General features: G+C 45.7%; 1 protein-coding gene across 4 annotated transcripts in view; it reads right to left on the bottom strand.

Annotated features, from left to right (window-relative positions):
- Positions 1 to 6,560: 6,560 nt before the first annotated feature.
- LOC119450380 (transcription factor Sox-5) overlaps positions 6,561 to 19,323 on the bottom strand; it is a 415,812-nt gene continuing 403,049 nt past the window's right edge. For all 4 annotated transcript variants that reach the window (XM_037713814.2, XM_037713819.2, XM_037713817.2 and 1 more), the window contains 7 exons: positions 17,480 to 17,721; positions 16,525 to 16,675; positions 14,746 to 14,869; positions 13,961 to 14,170; positions 12,929 to 13,096; positions 12,438 to 12,624; positions 6,561 to 11,006 (listed from right to left, as the gene is read on the bottom strand). In XM_037713814.2, coding sequence (XP_037569742.1) covers positions 10,775 to 11,006; positions 12,438 to 12,624; positions 12,929 to 13,096; positions 13,961 to 14,170; positions 14,746 to 14,869; positions 16,525 to 16,675; positions 17,480 to 17,721 — 1,314 coding nt within the window. In that variant the 3' untranslated portion in view covers positions 6,561 to 10,774. The remainder of the gene's footprint in view (positions 11,007 to 12,437; positions 12,625 to 12,928; positions 13,097 to 13,960; positions 14,171 to 14,745; positions 14,870 to 16,524; positions 16,676 to 17,479; positions 17,722 to 19,323) is intronic.

Here is a 19,323-nt window from a genome sequence, read left to right as displayed (position 1 = left end):
GTAATTTGTGAGTTAATGCCTGTAACTCATATTTTGTAGTTGTGCGCGTGTGTGTGCGCGTGTGTGTGTGTGCGTGTGATCCTTGCGCCTGATACTTGTGAAGCCAAGGAACTATTTTACTCTTATTGCGTGCTTATTGTATCTTTGCAAAGTTTCAATACTGCGAGCATTTTTTTCTTTATGTACTTTATGTTGCGAAGGCATGAACCGCAATATATAGGTAGATAAGTGGTATTATGTATTATTCGCGCATGCTCATTAAGTACAAGCCACGCGCTTCTGATAATCTCCCTCAATTCTGATAAACTTGACATCTTGAAGTCTGTAAGTTAATTATCAAGTGCCAGTCTTAGCAGTTTCCGTCTAAGCAAACAGCCTTTTTTTTTTTGAGAGCGAGGCTTAGGTTACTCCCAGAGGTGATGGAATGTAATTTCTCGTCGTTTCATAGTGACGGAATACAGGCGCGTGTGTAAAGTTCTATGTTGGCTGTTTCGCAAACACAGAACGTATTTCGCACAGTGGCATTGGTACAAAGGCTTTTGGCCCACTCATTTTGGCGAATTCTCTTTAAGTAAGCTATCACATTTCTTCTTGGTTACCTTCTCTGAGCCTTTTAAGAGCGAAGATAGTGAACCAAATTTTCGTTTATACTCTACGCTGCTTATATTGTATGCACCCAATACATCTCCGCGTTACGGACAACCCAAGTGCCGACGTAGAGGTAAACAGCTCAGCCACTGCTTGGTACTCATTTTTTCGGAGCGCTTCCGCTTGTATCTATCGAAGCGTCCTAAAAAAATGGCACGACGTTCTATCGGAAACGTACTTTCGTCATGACAGTTTCACAAGGGATAAATTCCCATACAACGCTTCAAAGGGCCGAATAAACAAGCGCGCGCATTGATTCTAATGCGGCTGCAGCGAGCCACTGGAGGGTTCAGCGCCGCGCCGGTCCGGTGAGGGGGAGAAATCCGAGGAGCATTGGGGAGGAAAGCGCGCGCGTGGGGGAGAGTGTCGCTACTTTCTAACATCAAGGGGCTTTACGGCAGCCGCATGCGGAGGCGAAGTTGGAGAAAAAAGAAAGCTTCAATTGCCGGGAAGCCTGATAAGCAGCCAGGGATCTTTGAATGCTATCGCGTTCCGCTCTTAAGGTGTGAGGCCAAGTGCTGGGAAAAAAAGTTTAAAAAAGGATAAACAACACAAATTATTGGTCTACATCATAAAGCACACTTTTTTAGGCCCATATGAGCGTTTTAAAGTTCGCGTTATTTTTGCAATATTTTTATTATTTGAAAATTTTGATTAAATGTGGATCCCACGCCAACAGTCATAACTCTAATTTAACTCGATAAAAAAACAATTTTTGGCAGTGATATAGGAGAGGCTTTTATCTGTGCAATGAACCAAAATTATTGAGATCAGATCAATTATCGAAGCATAGTGATGAAATAACCAAAAACATGTGTTCTTCCAATGGGTGTGCCTTGGTGTAAAAGGCCTCCATATCAAAACTTGCGGCACGATTTTGCTTGCTGAGCTTCATTACACACCCAATAATGTGAGAAATAATTGTGCCAAGTTTCACAAAAAAAATCTTTATCTCTACCTAGGAAAAGTTATGAATGTTTGCGTTTGAAAAAATCGTAAAAGGATGAGTTCTGAGAAAATCAACAAAAGATTTCAAAGCATAGCGCTTACATAAGATGATCAGGAGAGCTAAAATCCCCTATATTTGTAGCCAGTTTTGTCTTGGGTCTTGCTCTTGTCTGATTTTGCTCGTGTTGCACCTCGGCTTCCTTCTTTTTTTTTTTCTAGCTTACTTTGCAGTATTACAGGTATTTGCCGTACGTCCCCAGGTCTGTCGCCTTGTACTGATTGCCAACAAACTTTAATTTTGTGCGTCTTTGCGCTCTAAACTTCCCCATTCTGTGGCTGCCAGTAAGAAAAAGTAAGCGACAGAGAGTAAACACATCCATCAAACGATCCGCTGCTCCTTTAACGCGCGTGCAGCCTCCATAACGTAAACAACACGTGCAAAACATTGCACGTCCCCCTGGTGAGGTGTTTATTATTTTAATTGATAAGTAAAATGTTGAAAAGGCTATAATGGCATTGCTACACTTTTTACGTGATACGATTCTTAAATAAATAGCGAATAACTGCAAACCAGGGCATTTGTTCTGTTCCGCAGAAAACTGGCACTTTCAGTTTCGGTTTCGTAGGCGCCGGGTGGGTTTACATTTTTTTATGTATCTTTTGAAAGAAACTGCGTAGGAAGATACTTTTTTCAGCAAAATGATGGAGAATAAATTCATCATCTAACAAAGCAAGAAACAAAAAATTGACATTTTGAAAAAAAAATGCAATTTTGACTTGGCCTCACACCTTAAAGGCGAAGCTTAAGCATCCTCCAAATTTCTTTCTCTCGTGATCCGGTGTGTGCTGTAGCATTCCTATCAGGAGAGCTCTACCAAACCAGTCATAAAGATACAAAAGTCTTATTTATACCGAGGAATACGTGTTTTAGAATACCATGTTTAGGGCCAGCGTACAAGGACAGAAAGGGAGATGACACCACGATGCGCTAAATTTCAACATCTGTTTACCAACACGCCCAACAAACGGCAATCTAAAATTTGTTTCTAGTACATCCGGCTCTTCTCTGTGTTCATTGTTAAATCCGTGTTCAGTGGCTCCCCTCCTGACCTATGCCAATTGGCAAGCGCGACCACTTTCATTCTACAGCCGCTGCAAGCACCTTCCCAATGAAGTCCTGCGGTTGTTTGGTGGCCTTGCACCTTCAGTCGGCAATGGCATCAGAGTCCTAAAGATTATGAGAAGTAAGTGGCAAAGGCAAGCGCGGGTGGTTTAGTTAGGGCGGCTCAGGAAGCTCCAGGGAGATCACAAGTTGCCGGCAGGAAGGGGATCGAGTTCCTAGCCATCATCAACCGCGTCATGGAAATCTTGTGGCAGAGGACCTTGACCGGCTTACGCGAAAGCATCCCCAAGAAGGGACCAACAAGATCTTGTGGTGTCAGAATCATCGGCGAGGTTAGTGTTCCGGACTACGCTGAAAGTTAGTGCATTGTGGTGTCGTCTCCGTTTCTGTCCGCTGGCGCTAAAAATGCTCTCCAAGTCAGTTGACCAACACGCCCAACAAACAGCAATGCGTTTTAGAAGGGCAATTTTTTGAGCGGGACTATTTCGTTAGTCGCGGAAGCAATCGGCTGCCGCGCTTCGGTCATCTCCTGCCTTGTTAAGTTGTACCCGACTATAGTTGTATGGCTTGTATTGCCATTCTCTATGTCACTGGCGTTACTGTAACTGGTCTTTACGAGCTCATCTTATCCTTGTCACCTTTGTCTTTCTAGATGAGGTTTATTTTGCTTTTATGCCATATCTAATCGAGATTTTTTTTAAATCACATTTTCTGGCACTGGTCAGCTGTGCCTTGCTCTGGGGACACAGCTGTTTGATTAGCTGTATTCTGATGTCATCTGGTCCTGCTACCATGTTACTAGGGCCATTTTATTAAGTTTTATTTTCAGCAAACGTTTTCTATGTTAAATTTTGGTCTCTCAGGCTTCTCTGTTGCTCGATCTGGTTGAGTCTGGACTACCTTTTTTTTTTTGCCGAAGTTAATACTAATGATGGCTCTCATGTACCATAGCGTGTCGTCTCCTTCGAAGTGCTACCGTCTTGATCCCTTATAGCCGTTTGCGAATATTCAGCGCTCCTGGCACTCTAACATGATTCCAGAATCTTTTTGGTGCACTTTTGTCTCTTTTGAGAATGTCATGCACCTAACGTTCACTTGTACGTTCATGCAGGAGTTCCCTGGCCACCCTTTTCTTTTATCGGTGTATCTTAATTTCCATCTACGGAGTACCTCTTCTTCGTGTAAAACTAACTGTTTGGCTTCTCTGTGATCTCTAGACGCGTGCTTACGGTCTTCTACAGCTTTATTTATTTCACTGTTCCACCACTTTCGTGGGTTTTTTTTTTTTTTTGCTACTCCAATAATTATTTATCCATGTTTACCTTATCTCCTGCTGCATGACCTCTGCCAGCCAGTTCACTGTATTCCAAGACCCCTGTAGGAAGGACCTCCACTTTCCTCTCTCTGCTTTTCACGATATACATCTGATATCCGCATTTCACAAATTCTTAGTATTGTGCTGCTGTTACTTCCTGTCCCGCAATGGTATCTCTCCCAAAGTTCAAGGTTACACGTTTATAATCGCTACCCAAGCTGTATTTTCTATGTTAATTTATCGTCTTTTGGTGTAGTCGTTTATATACTAGTTCTGAAACTAGAGCATTGTTAATGCATGACTGCCTCTTTTCTGCAATGCCACGTTACCTGTCCATGACACTTATTCTCCCTGTTTTCTACTGCAAGATACTGTTCATAGCGCAGATCCGGCACTATAGAGAATCATTGTAATCAAAATATCCGTCTAAATCCATGTGCGCATTGACATCGCCTACATCTGGCCCGATTTCATTCTTGTTTCTAATATAGTTCCGATTGCTTCTAATATAACCAATGAATTCTTTACTTGAACTCTACGTTCACTGCCTGTCCATAGGTAAGCTACTCCCAGTCACGACCTTTTTCCTTCCCATGAATAGCTATCCATAAATGTTTCCTACACGTCTTTGTGGTGCGTTCCGCCGAGGAGCAGGCTGTGTTTGAGCAACGGCGCCGCGAACTCACTGGGGAAAGGTCTCGTCGTCGACGCGCCGATTCTAGCATGAGGGCTTCCGAACCTCAGGCGAAACATCAGAGAAGAGCCGCGGACCCCGAGTTATGGGAGCGCAATGTTGAGGCCAAACGTCATCGAAGAGCCACCGACCCTGAGTTCAGGGCAAACGAAGCGGAACGCCTGCGACAGCGTCGTCTTGCCACAAGCTTCGCTTGCCCCCACTTTCACGACAGGGGAAGGGGTGGTGATTTTTTTTTCTTTTCTCCACGACCAGGAGTGGTATTCGCGATAAATCACGCTACTAACTATTACAGTATGTACAATGTTTTGCTTCTCGTGCGAAGAACATCACTGAACTTTACGCGCATCGTTAAAAGGAGAATGGGCAGCCACACTGGTTTCACGAGATTTTACGTCTTGACATTGCTTATCGCGTTGTAGAACACTGTGCACCTTCGTGGAGTCTGCTCTAAGGCTCGTAATTCACTGTCGGCGTTGCAATCACTTGAAGGTCTGAAGTGCTGTAGCATTCTTAGATCTATCACACGAAGTGAACAATCTATGAACATCTATGTGACTTCTTCTACCTTATTGCAGTACTATGAACTACTGCTGCTGCCTTATTCTGAGTCGCTGTAGTCTTTTTAACGTAAATATATTTTTGTTTATCGCGTTTGGTGTTCTTAAACACAATGCATGCACATAAAGCTATCGCTTACAATGTGTCCCAGCTATATCTGCGTCACACCACTCCTTTACTACTCCTTCCGCGCTCCACGGCTCTCACTACGCCAGCTGCTCCACTGAGGGCATACCTTCCACCATCGCCGAAGGCTGCTTTCATCGGTGTAATGCTATCGTATTGAATCCCTTGCAAGTATATACGATTTTTAGTGGCACGAGCACTGAGTGGCACTCGTTTCTTGCGCAGCAACTTCCGGTTAGGGACCGACATCCGGTTTGTCGCAGAGGTGGGACGAAATAAAAAATAAATCATAAAAAAAATAAAGGCATGTAGATATCTATGGTTCTACTTGTGGTTCATGATATATATGACATCAGGGCACAGGTTCGGTTTAGTAAAAAGCGAATTAAGTGTCAGAAATAATTAGAAGCAATTAGGGAAAGTCTAATTGCCGTACACCCAAAGCACGCAGTCGTACACCTTAGATACCTACCGCATCAGTACAGGTCCCCGTGTAAGTCCCAAGACCAGAAGTGACGTCAGTGACGTCACAATTAAACCAAGGTTACCCGTTCATTACTAATTAAAATAAAAAAACAAGCTAATTAGAGCTACACACCACCTGACACAGAGAACGCCAGCCTAACACAGCGGAAGGGTGTCGTCACTCCCTCCTCTCGCTCCTCCTCTCCCGGCGTGCATCTGCTACGTCGCTTGCTCGCGCGCCCTCGTTACATGCTCTCACGTCAGCGGCGGAGGGGCGCGTAAGGTGCGCTTCGTGCGCCGTCCTCTAGGGGGCTACGCGTCGCGCCCTCCTTCACTCCCTCGCCCGCTCGTCTGGGCGTGGCGGTTGCCCGCCATTTGGGTTCGCTTTCCCGCCCTACACCAGGGTACACCAACGCCGAGGCGCGAGTGCCACTAGTAGACACCTAAGGATTAGGGTCGTTTCTCATTTTTTACTGCACGGATACCGCTCACCCCACGCCTTTGATTACACTGCTTCAGGAATCATACCGCGTTACAAACTAGGATAAGAATGCTAAGGACCCAGTTTTATCTATATAACACCATCGCATTAAAAAGCGATACCCAATCAGTAACATACAGGGTATAAGTTTGTCTCTCCATGTTGACGATTCCAGTTTAATAAATGAGAAGGAGCTTGATTTCAAGTTTTCTTCGTAGTTTTAATTGGTCTATAATGTACACATAGTAAACAGTGTTGAAATCACTCATGCAAGGAAGGGCACTCGAACTCTCGCTTCGAAGAGAGGTGCAAGGTATTTTCTTTCTACATCAGATCAGCTTTCTGACTCTCAGGTGCACATATGCTTTGTTGCAGTAGACAATGAACACGCACACTTGCAAGGTTTTAAAATCTAACATACAGTAACAAGCCACTGTTTGCCTACTGCTATTCAACCTTATGTTTCCGGTCGGCAGACATGCCGACCGCATTAGCGATTCAGAGAGAACGCCTGCAATAAATACTGCTCCAAAACGAGATTTCGAAACAATACTTCATGAGAACTCCACCGGTATGTTAAATAAAAAGGTCAGTTTAATGAAGAGTTGTTTGTGGAACACTGAAAGGTTCAGGCATGAAGACAGTGAGTAGACAGGTAGATGCAGGAAAATTGCGTGGCATCTCCATCACGACTAGTGTCTTGAGGACTGTGAACATGGCTGTGCTGACATCAGTTGTTTCTGATGTAGTGCAGCGTTGCACGAAGATAACACTGCTAACAAAATAGTGCATCTCTAGATGGCCTTCTATTATTAAAAAAACAGCACAAAGTGGGGAATATTGCGGGTGCAGCATTTACAGACCACATGCCATAAGATCAGTCACAAAAAGATTTTTCTTTTGCTTTTAGCTCCGATTAAGAGTTCCGGTCATTGCAAGAAAAAGTTGAAAAGCAACTATTCGCTATTCCGAAAAAGGAAAGTGTTGGCCATTTTACTAAATCAATATCCAAAATTCTCAAATTACAACCAATTTTGCAGTTGCTGGTAGTGATTTTTGTGTTGTGTGCAGTGTAACTGTCAGAATTATAGCACACATACTATTCTCAATTACCTAAAAAGCACAATATTGACATGTATATGAAAGTTCTGTACACTGTAAACTAGCCTTTTCTTTACAGAAGTGTTTTGCGTGTTTTTTATATATATCTTCATGGGAGTGGATGAAAAACTGTGCTGTTACAAGGGTTTGAACACATTCAGTGAGTGGGCAAAAGCATAATGCCAGCTACGTGTTTCCTAGACAAGCATAAAATATGTGAAATAAATTGATGTCGGGAAAAGAAATGCAAGAGTAAGGCTTTGATTTTCTAAACCCTTGTATTAACTGCTCAATATGCACTAACAAAACTCTAGAAAAGTGAGGGAGACAGATCATATCCCACAAACAACTTGCGTGCTTTAAAATGTCAGCTCAGATTTTGTTTCTGAGGGATTCACTGGTATGACACCCAGAGCAGTTCTCATAATCAACAATTAATGCTTAAGTAAAAATGAGAAAAATAAAAACACAGTTAACAATAGCGACGAGAATGATGAATAAGCATGCCATGAGTTTATCTTACAGAAAGAGACACCATAAATAGGTTCACAAGTTTGAAAAGTCTAGTCTTGCACTTATCCCCAGCTGAGGGTAACACTTACTGCAACAATAAACCAAAGAAATATGATACAGACAATTGCCTAATATATATCAGAAATTATTACATTAAAGACTTACAGCAGTTACAGAATATCATTTTCCCATGCCTATTAGAATGGAAAAGCTCATCAAGAAAGTTTCTATGATGCTTTCTGCTTGAGTCAATTGCATAAATACGCGTAAGTCTGAAGCATGGTAACAAAATTAGAGAAAGGCATACATTACGTTAAAAAAATGAAAAAAATCCAAAAACAAAAAGTCATTTGAACACACTTGTTAGCACTGATGAAGGAAGCAGACCCACTGAAGACATCTTAAACTGGGTCGTTGTACACTGAAAATAATGCCATGCCTTCAAATGTAACATCACAGACTAGATTGTATGTTTACAATGGTTGAGCATGTTCATACGACAAAAAGAAATTATAAAGGGATGCTGGCTCTGGCATGGGATAACATTGGGCGGGATTCGATGGCCCATTATGACACAATAATCAGAGATACAACACTAAAGGCCCAACCACAAGGAACAAGTTTCCGAATTATTTTCGGCTTCGGCTGACGTAGGCCAAATTTCATGCTTTGCTAGCCACTTCGGGCATCAGCGCTGTGGTCTAGCACAGGCAGACTTCGGCGTCAAGCGAGTGTCGCCCTCAATGTCACATTGTTCTTGATGCCGCCGGCCGGCGCCTAAATAATTCGTCAGGAACTCGTTCCTTGTGGTTGGGGCTTAGGACTTCAACTGACTGCCCTTTCTACAATCTCCAGCAGGCAGAGAGTTCAAGGTAGTACAGCACCAAAATGCCACACTGCCAAGATAAAAATGATTTGCAAACAGCTGTTTGGTTGCTAATGCGAAAGCATTATATGTCCCATTACGAGAAAATCCGTCGAAGTGACCGAAAGATGGTACCAAAAATGGCCGACGGCGCAAAGAGTAAAAACACGTCGTAAAATGCTCGGATTGACGTCAAATATCTCAGGGAGGTTCTTGTAGACTAAGTAAATTAATTGCTTTGAAAAGGAAATTTGGTAAATTTCGGTCTGGGTGAGAATATAACCCGGGCTTCCGGGGTGCGACACGCTTCCTCGACACCACGTCGGCTCTTGTTGACTAAAGGTGTGCCTAGTGCGTGCGTCATTGCACACATGACGGCATAGCCAAAGGGGAGAAGGTGGCGAGACATCATGAGCGTAAAAATTAAAAAGCATTTATGTTCAATTGAATGGCCTTGAGCGGTCCTTCGAGTTATGCAATCCTCACGGGCAAGAAAGCACGTTGGGATTCTTGGCGCATTTTGATTTGGCCTTGCCGAGGGGGTTAGACCGTAGGCGAGAGCTTGCGCAGACAAAGAACACGCGGAAAAAGACATTTCACCAAAGGGACTATAATGCTTTCGTATATCCACGTGTAAGCAGTCTTAAGTGTCTCTGTTCTTGTTACAGCACATAACTGATTTTCTTCAATGCCATGTCCTCCAGTTGTGCCAGAATCAGCACAGTAGCAGCAAGGCAACACCACTTCAGCTTAGGTAAGCCCCGGAAATGCACATTTAAGTGCACCCTTTAGGGCCTTCATAGATGACACGACACATTTTGCGTCACCATCTTATAGGTTGCCTGCACATCATGATACAGATGAACCCATTGCTTTTACTCCCAGTGAGGGGACACATTTATCCTTAATTTTGCTAAACACTTCGTTTATACTTAGTTACTGTATGCATTACTTCATTTTGTATATTGTTACACTGTACAGGTTTCCTAAACTTGGAGTAGGTGTAAAGCAGCGGTTTTTCTACCCGTTGCTTTACGAGACCACTTGGGTGTGACATCTGAGCTGCACATGAAGGGGCAAGATAAACAGCCCCATGTTTTCTTTAAATGTAGAAGGAACAAGTGCTTGCACTATATAGCAAGCGTCAATTAGCAACAACAGCAGCATCACCTGGGTGCAGCCTTGAGATACAAGTGTGACACAGAAGAAAAATAATGATGCTGAACTTAAACTTATCTATAAGAAAAACACAAAGAAAAAGGAAAACACAGTTATACACAGATTTGAAATTGCAGACTCCAATATAAAACAAAGGCGCAGGCGATGGACCACAACACGTAAAAAAGAGGGTGATGGCGGCGATGTGATTCTCTCCTCCATTTTTTTTCTTGCCTCCTCACCATGTTCCCATCATCGTTCAGAGCTAGATCACACATCCCTCCATCTCTTAAGGGACAAAAATTATGCAAAGAGGAAGAACTCTGAATGCTGCCGAAACAGGCTGTCAGATCAAGGAATAGAACAATACAAACGCGCACGCGCGCACACACACACGCACACCCACACACATACTAGGTAGCGTTGCAGGAGGTCCATCACGGCAGCGTTTCGGCACCTCTGCTTGCACATAAACGGACATCGACACACTGCAGTACCGCGTATTTAAATAAAAAGCGGGCGCGGAGAGAACCTCGAGGTCTGGTGGGTAGGGAGCGTGGGGCAGTAGGCAAAGGGCGCATACGAACATTGCACTTGGAGGAGGAGAAACAACAACACGTCTCGTTTCCAGAACTTCGTGTTCATCATATCTTCGTGGGATTTTTTTTTTCTAAGTCCAGGTGTAGCGCGGCGTAGGAGAGGGAAACAAGCGAGCCAACACGCTCTCCGTTTGCTTGGTTTCTTTTTCACGTCGTGGGCGAGAATAGCGGCAGAGTTCAGGTCTCCATAAAACTGGCCGGCGACAGTGACGACCGCTTGCCGTGGGACTCGCCGATACCGTTGGACGACGGCATGCGTGCCATTTTGCCCGACAGAGTGCTGACAAGTTCTCCAGCGCTCGGTGACGATGTCATCGCTGACGATGGTGCGCTGAGCAGCGATGCCATGCTTGTAGGACTGACAAGACTCGGTGGAGTGTCCAATAGCCCCATACCACCTTCACGGTACCTGTGCAGAGCCAAAACAGGAGTACTGTCAAGAACAGCTTCAAATAGTAGCGGCACAGCACTTGTTCACAAAAACATTGATCACCCTGATTTTGTGCAATATTTATGTATCATTAGCAAGATAACCGCAGCAAAAACAAGGCAGACAACAGATTGCGTAGGAAGTGGTATGCACATGTAGCATGCTAGGTGTTTTAAAAAACAAAGGATGAAGATTGAAAACAATAAACAAGAGGATACATTGCTAGAGCGAACATTGGACAAATATATTATCCATGCTACAGTCGGCACAAGACATCTTTAACATGATAAAGCGGCACTCCTTAAAGGACTGGTGCACGTAACTGTAAACTTGGCTTTGCCGCAAATAGGGTAGCAATGCGGAGCAGTACATTAGTATTTTTTAACAAAGAACTTATTTGTGTTGTACAATGGCTTCATCGCGACAAAGTTGTGTAATGTGGTGAAGCACTTGTATTGCCGTGAAGGGAAGTGAGAATTTGTGCATGTACTAAGCGTAAGCAGCATTTCATTATTTTGTCTGTTTGGCCGTGCCGCCAGGACACCCAAGGGGCCACGGGGACACCAAAACCAGAACTCGGACTGGGCGGATTGGTTGGGGAGCACATCGACGCCTCCACGTGCCACCTTGATTCCTGCTTCGATTCCCCCGCTGCCCCTTAGATTCCCGGATGTCCTGCCTTTTCCCTTCCCCCAGTGTAGGGTAGCCAACCGAGCTCAGTCCTCGTGAACCTCCCTGCCTTTTATTTATCCTCTTCATCTCTCCCTCTCTCTCTCCCTCTCCCGCTTTATTAATCTCAGGTGATGTCCTGAGGCCACCGTCTACCGGTATTATTTTATTTTTGCATGATAAATCTTACTGCAATACATATTTGTATTACCGTGAAGCTTACGAATGCACATCCGCCATTATGGAACGCATGTAAGACCCTTGCACTTTTTTTTTCGTTATGAGAAAATAAAGTTCATTGTCTGCCTGTGTCTGAGAACTCACAATCAACTATTTATACCATGTAATGCCCTCCAACTACATTCTCAGGCTACTGAAACCTTATTCTTCCATAACCAAGCACGGACACAAACCTCTCTAATGCAACATACCATTTTGACCATACTAACTGGAGTTAAAATGAGCGCTTTATGGTAGAAAACGCAAATGACTCATCAATGTTTTATACCTTTGACATCTACTCATAAAATAGCCCAGGCAGAAAATCCATCGGTTAATAAACCATGGCGCGAAAATGAGTGCTTTCGTGCTACTGTTTCGCTTGTTGTCGCTACTCTAGCGTTAACAGAGTCGCAGACAACACTTAATTTAGGACGACTCTGCTGTGCAAAAGCATACAGATTCCCTGCTGAGGCATGCGTAGTGCATCCTCACTATATTGGCTGACTATGCAATACTTGCCTTCTAGCCCTCATGAGGGACTTGTATTCGGAGATGCGCAGCTTCTTGCCATCCACGATGCAGGTGCGCTTGGGCCGCGGTCGGTACCGGTAGTCTGGGTGCTTCTCCATATGCAGCTTACTCAGCCGCGACTGTTCCTCGTAGTAGGGCTGCTTCTCAGAATTGGACATGGCCTTCCACCGAGCGCCTGCACATACGGTAACGATAAGGTAAGACATCTGCCTGCTGAATTTTTGAAAGAAGTACTTCACAAACATACATACCTACCTACCTACCTACCTACCTACATACATACATACATGCATACATACATACATACATGGTACTTGTCAAATACAAGCGCTACACCATTACTGTCCCACAACTCGTCGTGCACTCAATATCAGCACTGTTCTGGCCGGCTTTAGTGCCAAGACGTTTATGAAATTCAATATTTATAACATAATTATTTCCGAATTATGAATAATGACAAATAAGAAACAGCTTCTCACCGAGTATCTTCGAGATGTTGGAGTTGTGCATGTCTGGACAAGCCTTGAGAATTTTGCGTCGTTCGTCTTTCGCCCAGACCATGAAGGCATTCATCGGCCGCTTGATGTGGGGTTTTCCGTCCGGATCCTTCTTGGTCTGTCGTATAATCTTAGCACCGACTATTTTGCCTGCATGGAAGAAAGCAGGCACTTAAATTCACATTACGTGCACATAATGCAGTTTTGGAAGAGTTCACGCTATTTAAGTGCGTACCACATTGTCATTTCCACGAATATTGGTCTTTTGCATTCGAGAAGTAATCGTACAATATCAGCTTGCTTCCATTGGGCGGCTGGAGTGGCTCAGCCTACTATATGGCGTTTGGTGGCTAAGCACAATTTCAGATTCAGGTTTCAGTTTAACGATAGGGGGATGTGCATTCCGAAAGGGGCAGGGTATAAAAAGTTCAAAGGACGATTACGAGTGTGTAAAGCGAATGTTTAAGCTTTAATTATGGTGCGGGCTAGGAGTTTTCGCACCTGATCTCGAATTCACCGAAACTCTTGAGGGTGTGAAGGTCCTGCTTCTTCTATGACATTTCAAGTCAGTGTATAGGATGTTTTATAGCTTCCAGTTTAAACTACTATGCTTCTCCCTGTTCCTAGAGCACTCGTGGTCTTTCTAGCACACACTGCTGCAGCCAAGGCGCAATAACAGCGACGGCATGACGACAGCGTGATGACGACGAGTATATCACGACGATGACGTGACGACGACTGTATGACTAGAATCGTATGGTGATGACGATGTCACAACGATGGAACATACTCAGTGGCAAATATCCGTGCAAGCTGTTGACTGCACTATCTCCGCGATCAGCCCACTACTTCGGATGGCGCCAATGGTACAACAATGAACAACGAGCTAAGGAAAGCTCACGCCTTAAAAACGGCCCTTATGCCGTTTTTTCAGCAAAGGGCTAAAGAACTTCAGGAGTCCTAAGGTTAATACGCGCTTAAAGCGAGCCAATAAGTGAAGGGAAAAGTGCTCACTTGATCCTTTGGTGTCAGTCTCGGAGGCCGAGCTGTCGTTGTCGCGGCGGGATGAGGCTGACGAGGCGGGTGGCCGAGGAAGGGCGCCGCCAGCGGCGGCGGTCGACTGGGGCAGGTACAGGTGCAAGGGAAATGGTTTGTCCGGCCCCACCAGGGAACTGGGAGCACCCAGTTCCTTGTGACCAAGGCCGCCACCGGACAGCAGGCTGCCTACAAGACGACGCAGAACCAATATCAGCGACACACATTTTCTTAAACAACTCGCAGTGAATCATTATTGTAAGCTTCGTCAGGTTTTCTCTGTTAGAAATGCTATGCGACACTGTTGGTTTGATCTTTTTCCAAGGGGTTCCTGGTTCAAGTAGCAGTATACTGCAGTGGAAGGTCCGTGCATTTCTCGATTTCGCGCCATGCCATGCAGCTGCATGTGAACTGCATGATGGTTAAGAATGGTTGGTGGAGGCCACAACAAAACGGGTCGCACATCAGGGCTTGAAAACTGGCATTATATCACCATGGAAGTTCCATTTCTTAACACCATCATTGCTTAAAGCTGACGCAGCAGGGAAAGTCGAAAGAAGAGGCATTCTTTCTCTGCTAGATCAATTTAATTAATTCCGCTCCGTTTCTATGCAAATGCAGTCCAGATGAAAAACTAATAAGCCCACTCAGACTCGTTCACCGTTCTTCATTTGATTTACTTGCACCTGCATACGTTTTTCTCTGCAGAAAAAAAAAATATCACCAAATGAACTCGCACAACCACGTCGCTTGTGACCACATACCGGTATAGGAAGAAATTCCATGGTGTCCCATCAGGCTTGAAAGCGACACAGGGATGCTAGGAGCTCTGAGATGAGGCGGAAGCCCTGGGTAGGCTGCTGCAGCTGACAAGAACGGAGAACCAACCTAGACGAGCACGAAAGAGCAAGTGTGAAAGCGGGAAACTAAATGCTACGAAAATACAAAATGATTCTGAAAGAATGAGAACACCTGAAAAGTGGGGAAATGGTCGGAATGCAGTAATTAGTGCATGGCAACGAACACTTACAAAACATTGAAGCAGCGTAGGCGTCGAGTTCGATCAGTTGCAATAGTAGGAAAAATCAGCGCTAATTTATTGCTGTGCACACATTACCTGGACGGAATAAGTTACAAACAGGTGTTATTCCTTCAATCCTATGATCGTAAATATTGTTCTCGCGGCATGAAAAAATACGGCAATCTCATAAGGCATGCAAATATTTCACACTGCCTAAAATATGACGGCTGACAAGTTGCGATAACGCTGATTACACCTCAATTCCCAAACGCTGAACTAGCGCATTGATGTAGCTATCGCGCAATTCTTTCTAGCATATTCAATGCACAAAAGCAAATAAAAGTGAGAGCCAGCTCTTCAGTCATCCCCATTTTAGCAACAAGATGGCCACCTTACTGGGGCAGTGGTGCATTGTGGGTAAGTTAGTTCGAAACGTTTCTAATTGGTCAGACAAGATTTGCACCAGAGTACAAACGATAAGCCAAGGCAGAGTTCTCCTTTCATGGAGGCCATCGTTCATCTGCCGCCACGTACAGAGTTGCAATGTAATCGTTGGAGCGCTTGCTGTGTGAATGGCAGCTGTGGTGCTACCCCAGTAGTCAGTCGAGCGCGAAATCACTGTATGTAGCAAGTGCAAGCTTCGCTCATTCACACCAAGCACACAGGGACAGGATTAACGAGGTTATGAATAACACGAGCACACAAGGCTATAACACTCACAGGGCCACATCTAGTGCACTACACAAACACCCAAGAAAGCGCGGACGTGACAATGACCGCAGCGGTAGTTCAATTAGTATATAGGTCGTCCGCACACGAAAGATGTGGATTCGGCGTCCGCCGGCCACAAGTTGTCATTTCATCCACTTTCCCCCTCATTTCCCTTTTCTTTTTTCTACATTTCAGTTAAAATCATAGTTAATTTGCCTGTGCTTTCCTTGTTTTCATTCTCTGTAGGCTTCATATGGTTGTGACTAACCAAAACCGAGTCACTCGGTTACCCTTCCTCTCACTAGGAAAAAGAGGACAGAGCACGTGTCAAGCTCCGGATAATCGTTACTTTCAACTGTCAACACTTACGTGTGTGAGGAGGTGCTCTGAAATAGTATTTGAGGGCACTTCCGCAGTTACTTGAGGACACTTCCGGAATTAAATTTGTTGGAGGTAGTGCTCGTTCCTATTCAAACGTGTAATTCCTTCTGTTGTCGCGTTATTCCCAGCATCAAGTGCAGTACAGCCTTTGCCAAAAATTAGGAAGCCAGCCACTACACGGCTGACTGGACTTGTCGTCGGGACCTCATTTAACTCCCGTTGCACGAAATCTCGGGACATTCAACGGAATACTGATCCTCACTCAATTGAGCCTGCAAGTTTCGTACGTGCTATGGCAGCCGCGCAACACAGTCTGGAGACAAATGCTGTGCACTGCCGAGAATCTTCGAAGCTGTGGAGAAGGGTTTGGTGCAGTATATTTGCAAGCTATATGCCCCGAGCAAGCCCTATTGAGAGAGGCGAAGCTCACCGAAATGGGGGCGCTGGCAGCAGTGGCACTGAGAAGGCTGGCTGCGGAGTGAGGTGAGATCCCTGGGTGAAAGCCCCGGGGCGATACTGAGCTGCGGTCGGAGTCCCTTGCCTCGTGCTTCACGCTGGCAGGTGTTGGGCTCCCACTGACACTGCGATAGAGGCGAATGTAAGCACACCAAATGAAGCCGACAATTGAACATGTGAAGCCATTTGGTCTGCACTTATTATACCAAAGAGTAGTAACTCTTTCCTTCAGAAATCAGAGAAGGGAGAATGTTTTAAAAGCTACTAGGCAATCTCGTCTAGTAAACAGCCTTGCGCCAGTGACAGAAAATCCCCAGATCACTGAATTCACGCAACTTCGTTACGACATCTGCGCCGTAGCAACACAGTGCATACCCGCTGTGCGCAACACTTTCTTTCAGCCTTCGTTTGTTTACACGCCAAGCAAAGAAACGAGAGTGCCCGGGTACCTCCATCATTGAGTGCCCTAATGTGTCTGAAATTCCGATGTCTGGGTGCACGTAAACCATCTCAACCCTATACAGAACACTTGTACGTAGTAATGCAAAGAAAGCATAACATGACAGAAGCTGCTAGATTCAATATGAAGTGCTCAAGATCATAAGTGATTCAATTGATTTGCACGTGAACACAAAGCACTAAACAATAGCAGCACCTGTCAAACACAGCATTTATGCAAAGATGCTGATTTGGCTGTTGTTTGTGTGTCTTTCTTTTTTCTTTGTTCCGCAACATACAGCACGACCACCGTACATAAACATGATTGTGGGAGTGATTATGAGAACATGCGTAAATAAATAAAGGAAAAGGAAAACATTGCAAATCGCCATTTCCCCGAATTAACATGGGTGAAAGAGAGAGGAGACGGGGCAACAAAAGGGAGAGGGTGTCAGTTTGTATGGCACACGTGCAAGTCCGCGAGCGCATACCTGCTGGCAGTGCTGCCCGACGAGCTTCCTCGGGGTTTGCTGAGGTTGAGCGGCGTGTCGAGGTCGGGTGCCGGGTCCGGTGCCGCAGCGCTGGGCGTGGGCGTCCGGTTGCCCGAACAGGAGTTACCAGGACCCCCTCCTCCGCCGTGCACCAGCCGCACGGCAGGCGTTAGTGGACTGCCAGAGAGTGGCAGCAGCGGCGCCGCGCCGGTCACCCATGGCTGCAGCGGAGACATGGCCGCCTGGGAACGCGAGTGGATATCGAAGAGGATCAGTGAAAGTGGTTCAGCTTGTCTTACATTGTTGCCAGCTTCTCCCGTCTCATTGCAATATAAAGCATCCATCATAATGGCCTCAGCCATGGCACACTCGCCGAGTGCCACGCGCAAGAAGCACAATGGCTATAGGTGGTGTATGCTGAAATAACACCATAGCGGTTCTTGTGACTGTATCCGCTTCCCTTAACGTCTTCCAGGTAATTAGAGTTCCTGAATGTTCTGAACCCTGAGCCCGAACAGAAACCTTAGAATGTGATTCAGTGTTCAAGGTTGTGAACCTGACTTTTCTTACAGCGGTCTGGTACGAGCGTATACGCCCTAGGATGAATCTTCAACACACTGCGGTGATGTGTACCCGGACTGCTTGGGCCTGCCTCCTCGCATAAACATATATACAACTCGTTACAAACTCAAGTGGGTTTACACCAGCGGTCGATAATCTTTTCGGGGATAATTCCACTTTCATGCTCTGAGCGATCTTCCAACTGGATCGACGGGCGTGCTGTCAGCGACTTCATCAATCATCGCGCACCGTAAGTGATATCCCCGAAGGGCGATACGTCGGGAATGCCTGACTTGCAGCGAAAATCACCTCTCCAAATACTGCGGCGGCTGGACGCTCGAACGGCATGACCATCATGTACGTTCGTAGCGTTCGCAAACAGGCACACATACAGGCGCAGTGGTGCTCAACATACGTTGTACAGTGGAGGTCACAACACGCGAACATAGTTGCAAGAAAGCTGTGCCTGCAAGGCATCCGTCAAACGAACGGGCAAACAACTAGTAGTTTGGCCAACGTCGCCGGCAAGCGGTGTTATATAGAGGCACTCGCAGCGCTCTAGAGTAACGGAAAATTATGTTCACTCTGTAGAGCTCACGGCACTTGGGGTGTGTGAGGACGGCCGTCATACGAGGACCGCATTGGACCGAAGTTACCTCCGGACACACACGGTAAGATGTTCATGGCTGTATATTTACAGGCATGTCACCTAATCGACCAAGGGTGTGCGTCGTACAGAGTGTATAAGCAGCCTTGTGTACTTTCGACACAGCACAGCGGTTTGCAGATCTCACATCGCGTTTATTCGCGATTCTTTTTTTTTTTTTTTTTTGTCTGCGATATCTCTAACGCGGTCACGATCAAGCAGAGTCGACGCCGACGTATCGCGCGCACGCCCGAATCTGTTTCTTGTACCGCACGCGCCGAGTGTACGCTCCGTCTCGACTTCTTCATATGCTAAAGCGCATGCAGAGTGTTTTTCACCAATCGGCCGTGAGCTCACGGCCGGTTACAATTGAATTGTGTTGCGAGTGGGAGGCGGCGGCGGCGGCTGCATATTTGATACGGCACCACCTTGCGCGCGCCGTTGTCCGCATTCGCGGAAGATGCGTTCCCTTTTTTCTATCGCCGCCACAGTAGAACGCGTGGCGGCCCCAGGACCGGCGGCGGCAGAGAGCTAAGTGCTCGCAGGCAGCCAGCAGCTGGTCCGGGCCACGCGCAGTCGGTCCGCGCCTTTTGTGAGACCCGCGCGGCGCGAGAGCGCCTCTCTTATTCTCGGCGGA

Source organism: Dermacentor silvarum, chromosome 4 (assembly GCF_013339745.2).
Source record: "Dermacentor silvarum isolate Dsil-2018 chromosome 4, BIME_Dsil_1.4, whole genome shotgun sequence".
Classification (NCBI taxonomy): domain Eukaryota; kingdom Metazoa; phylum Arthropoda; class Arachnida; order Ixodida; family Ixodidae; genus Dermacentor; species Dermacentor silvarum.
Note: the sequence above shows the minus strand (reverse complement) of the source record. Positions and strands in the feature narration are given on the sequence as shown.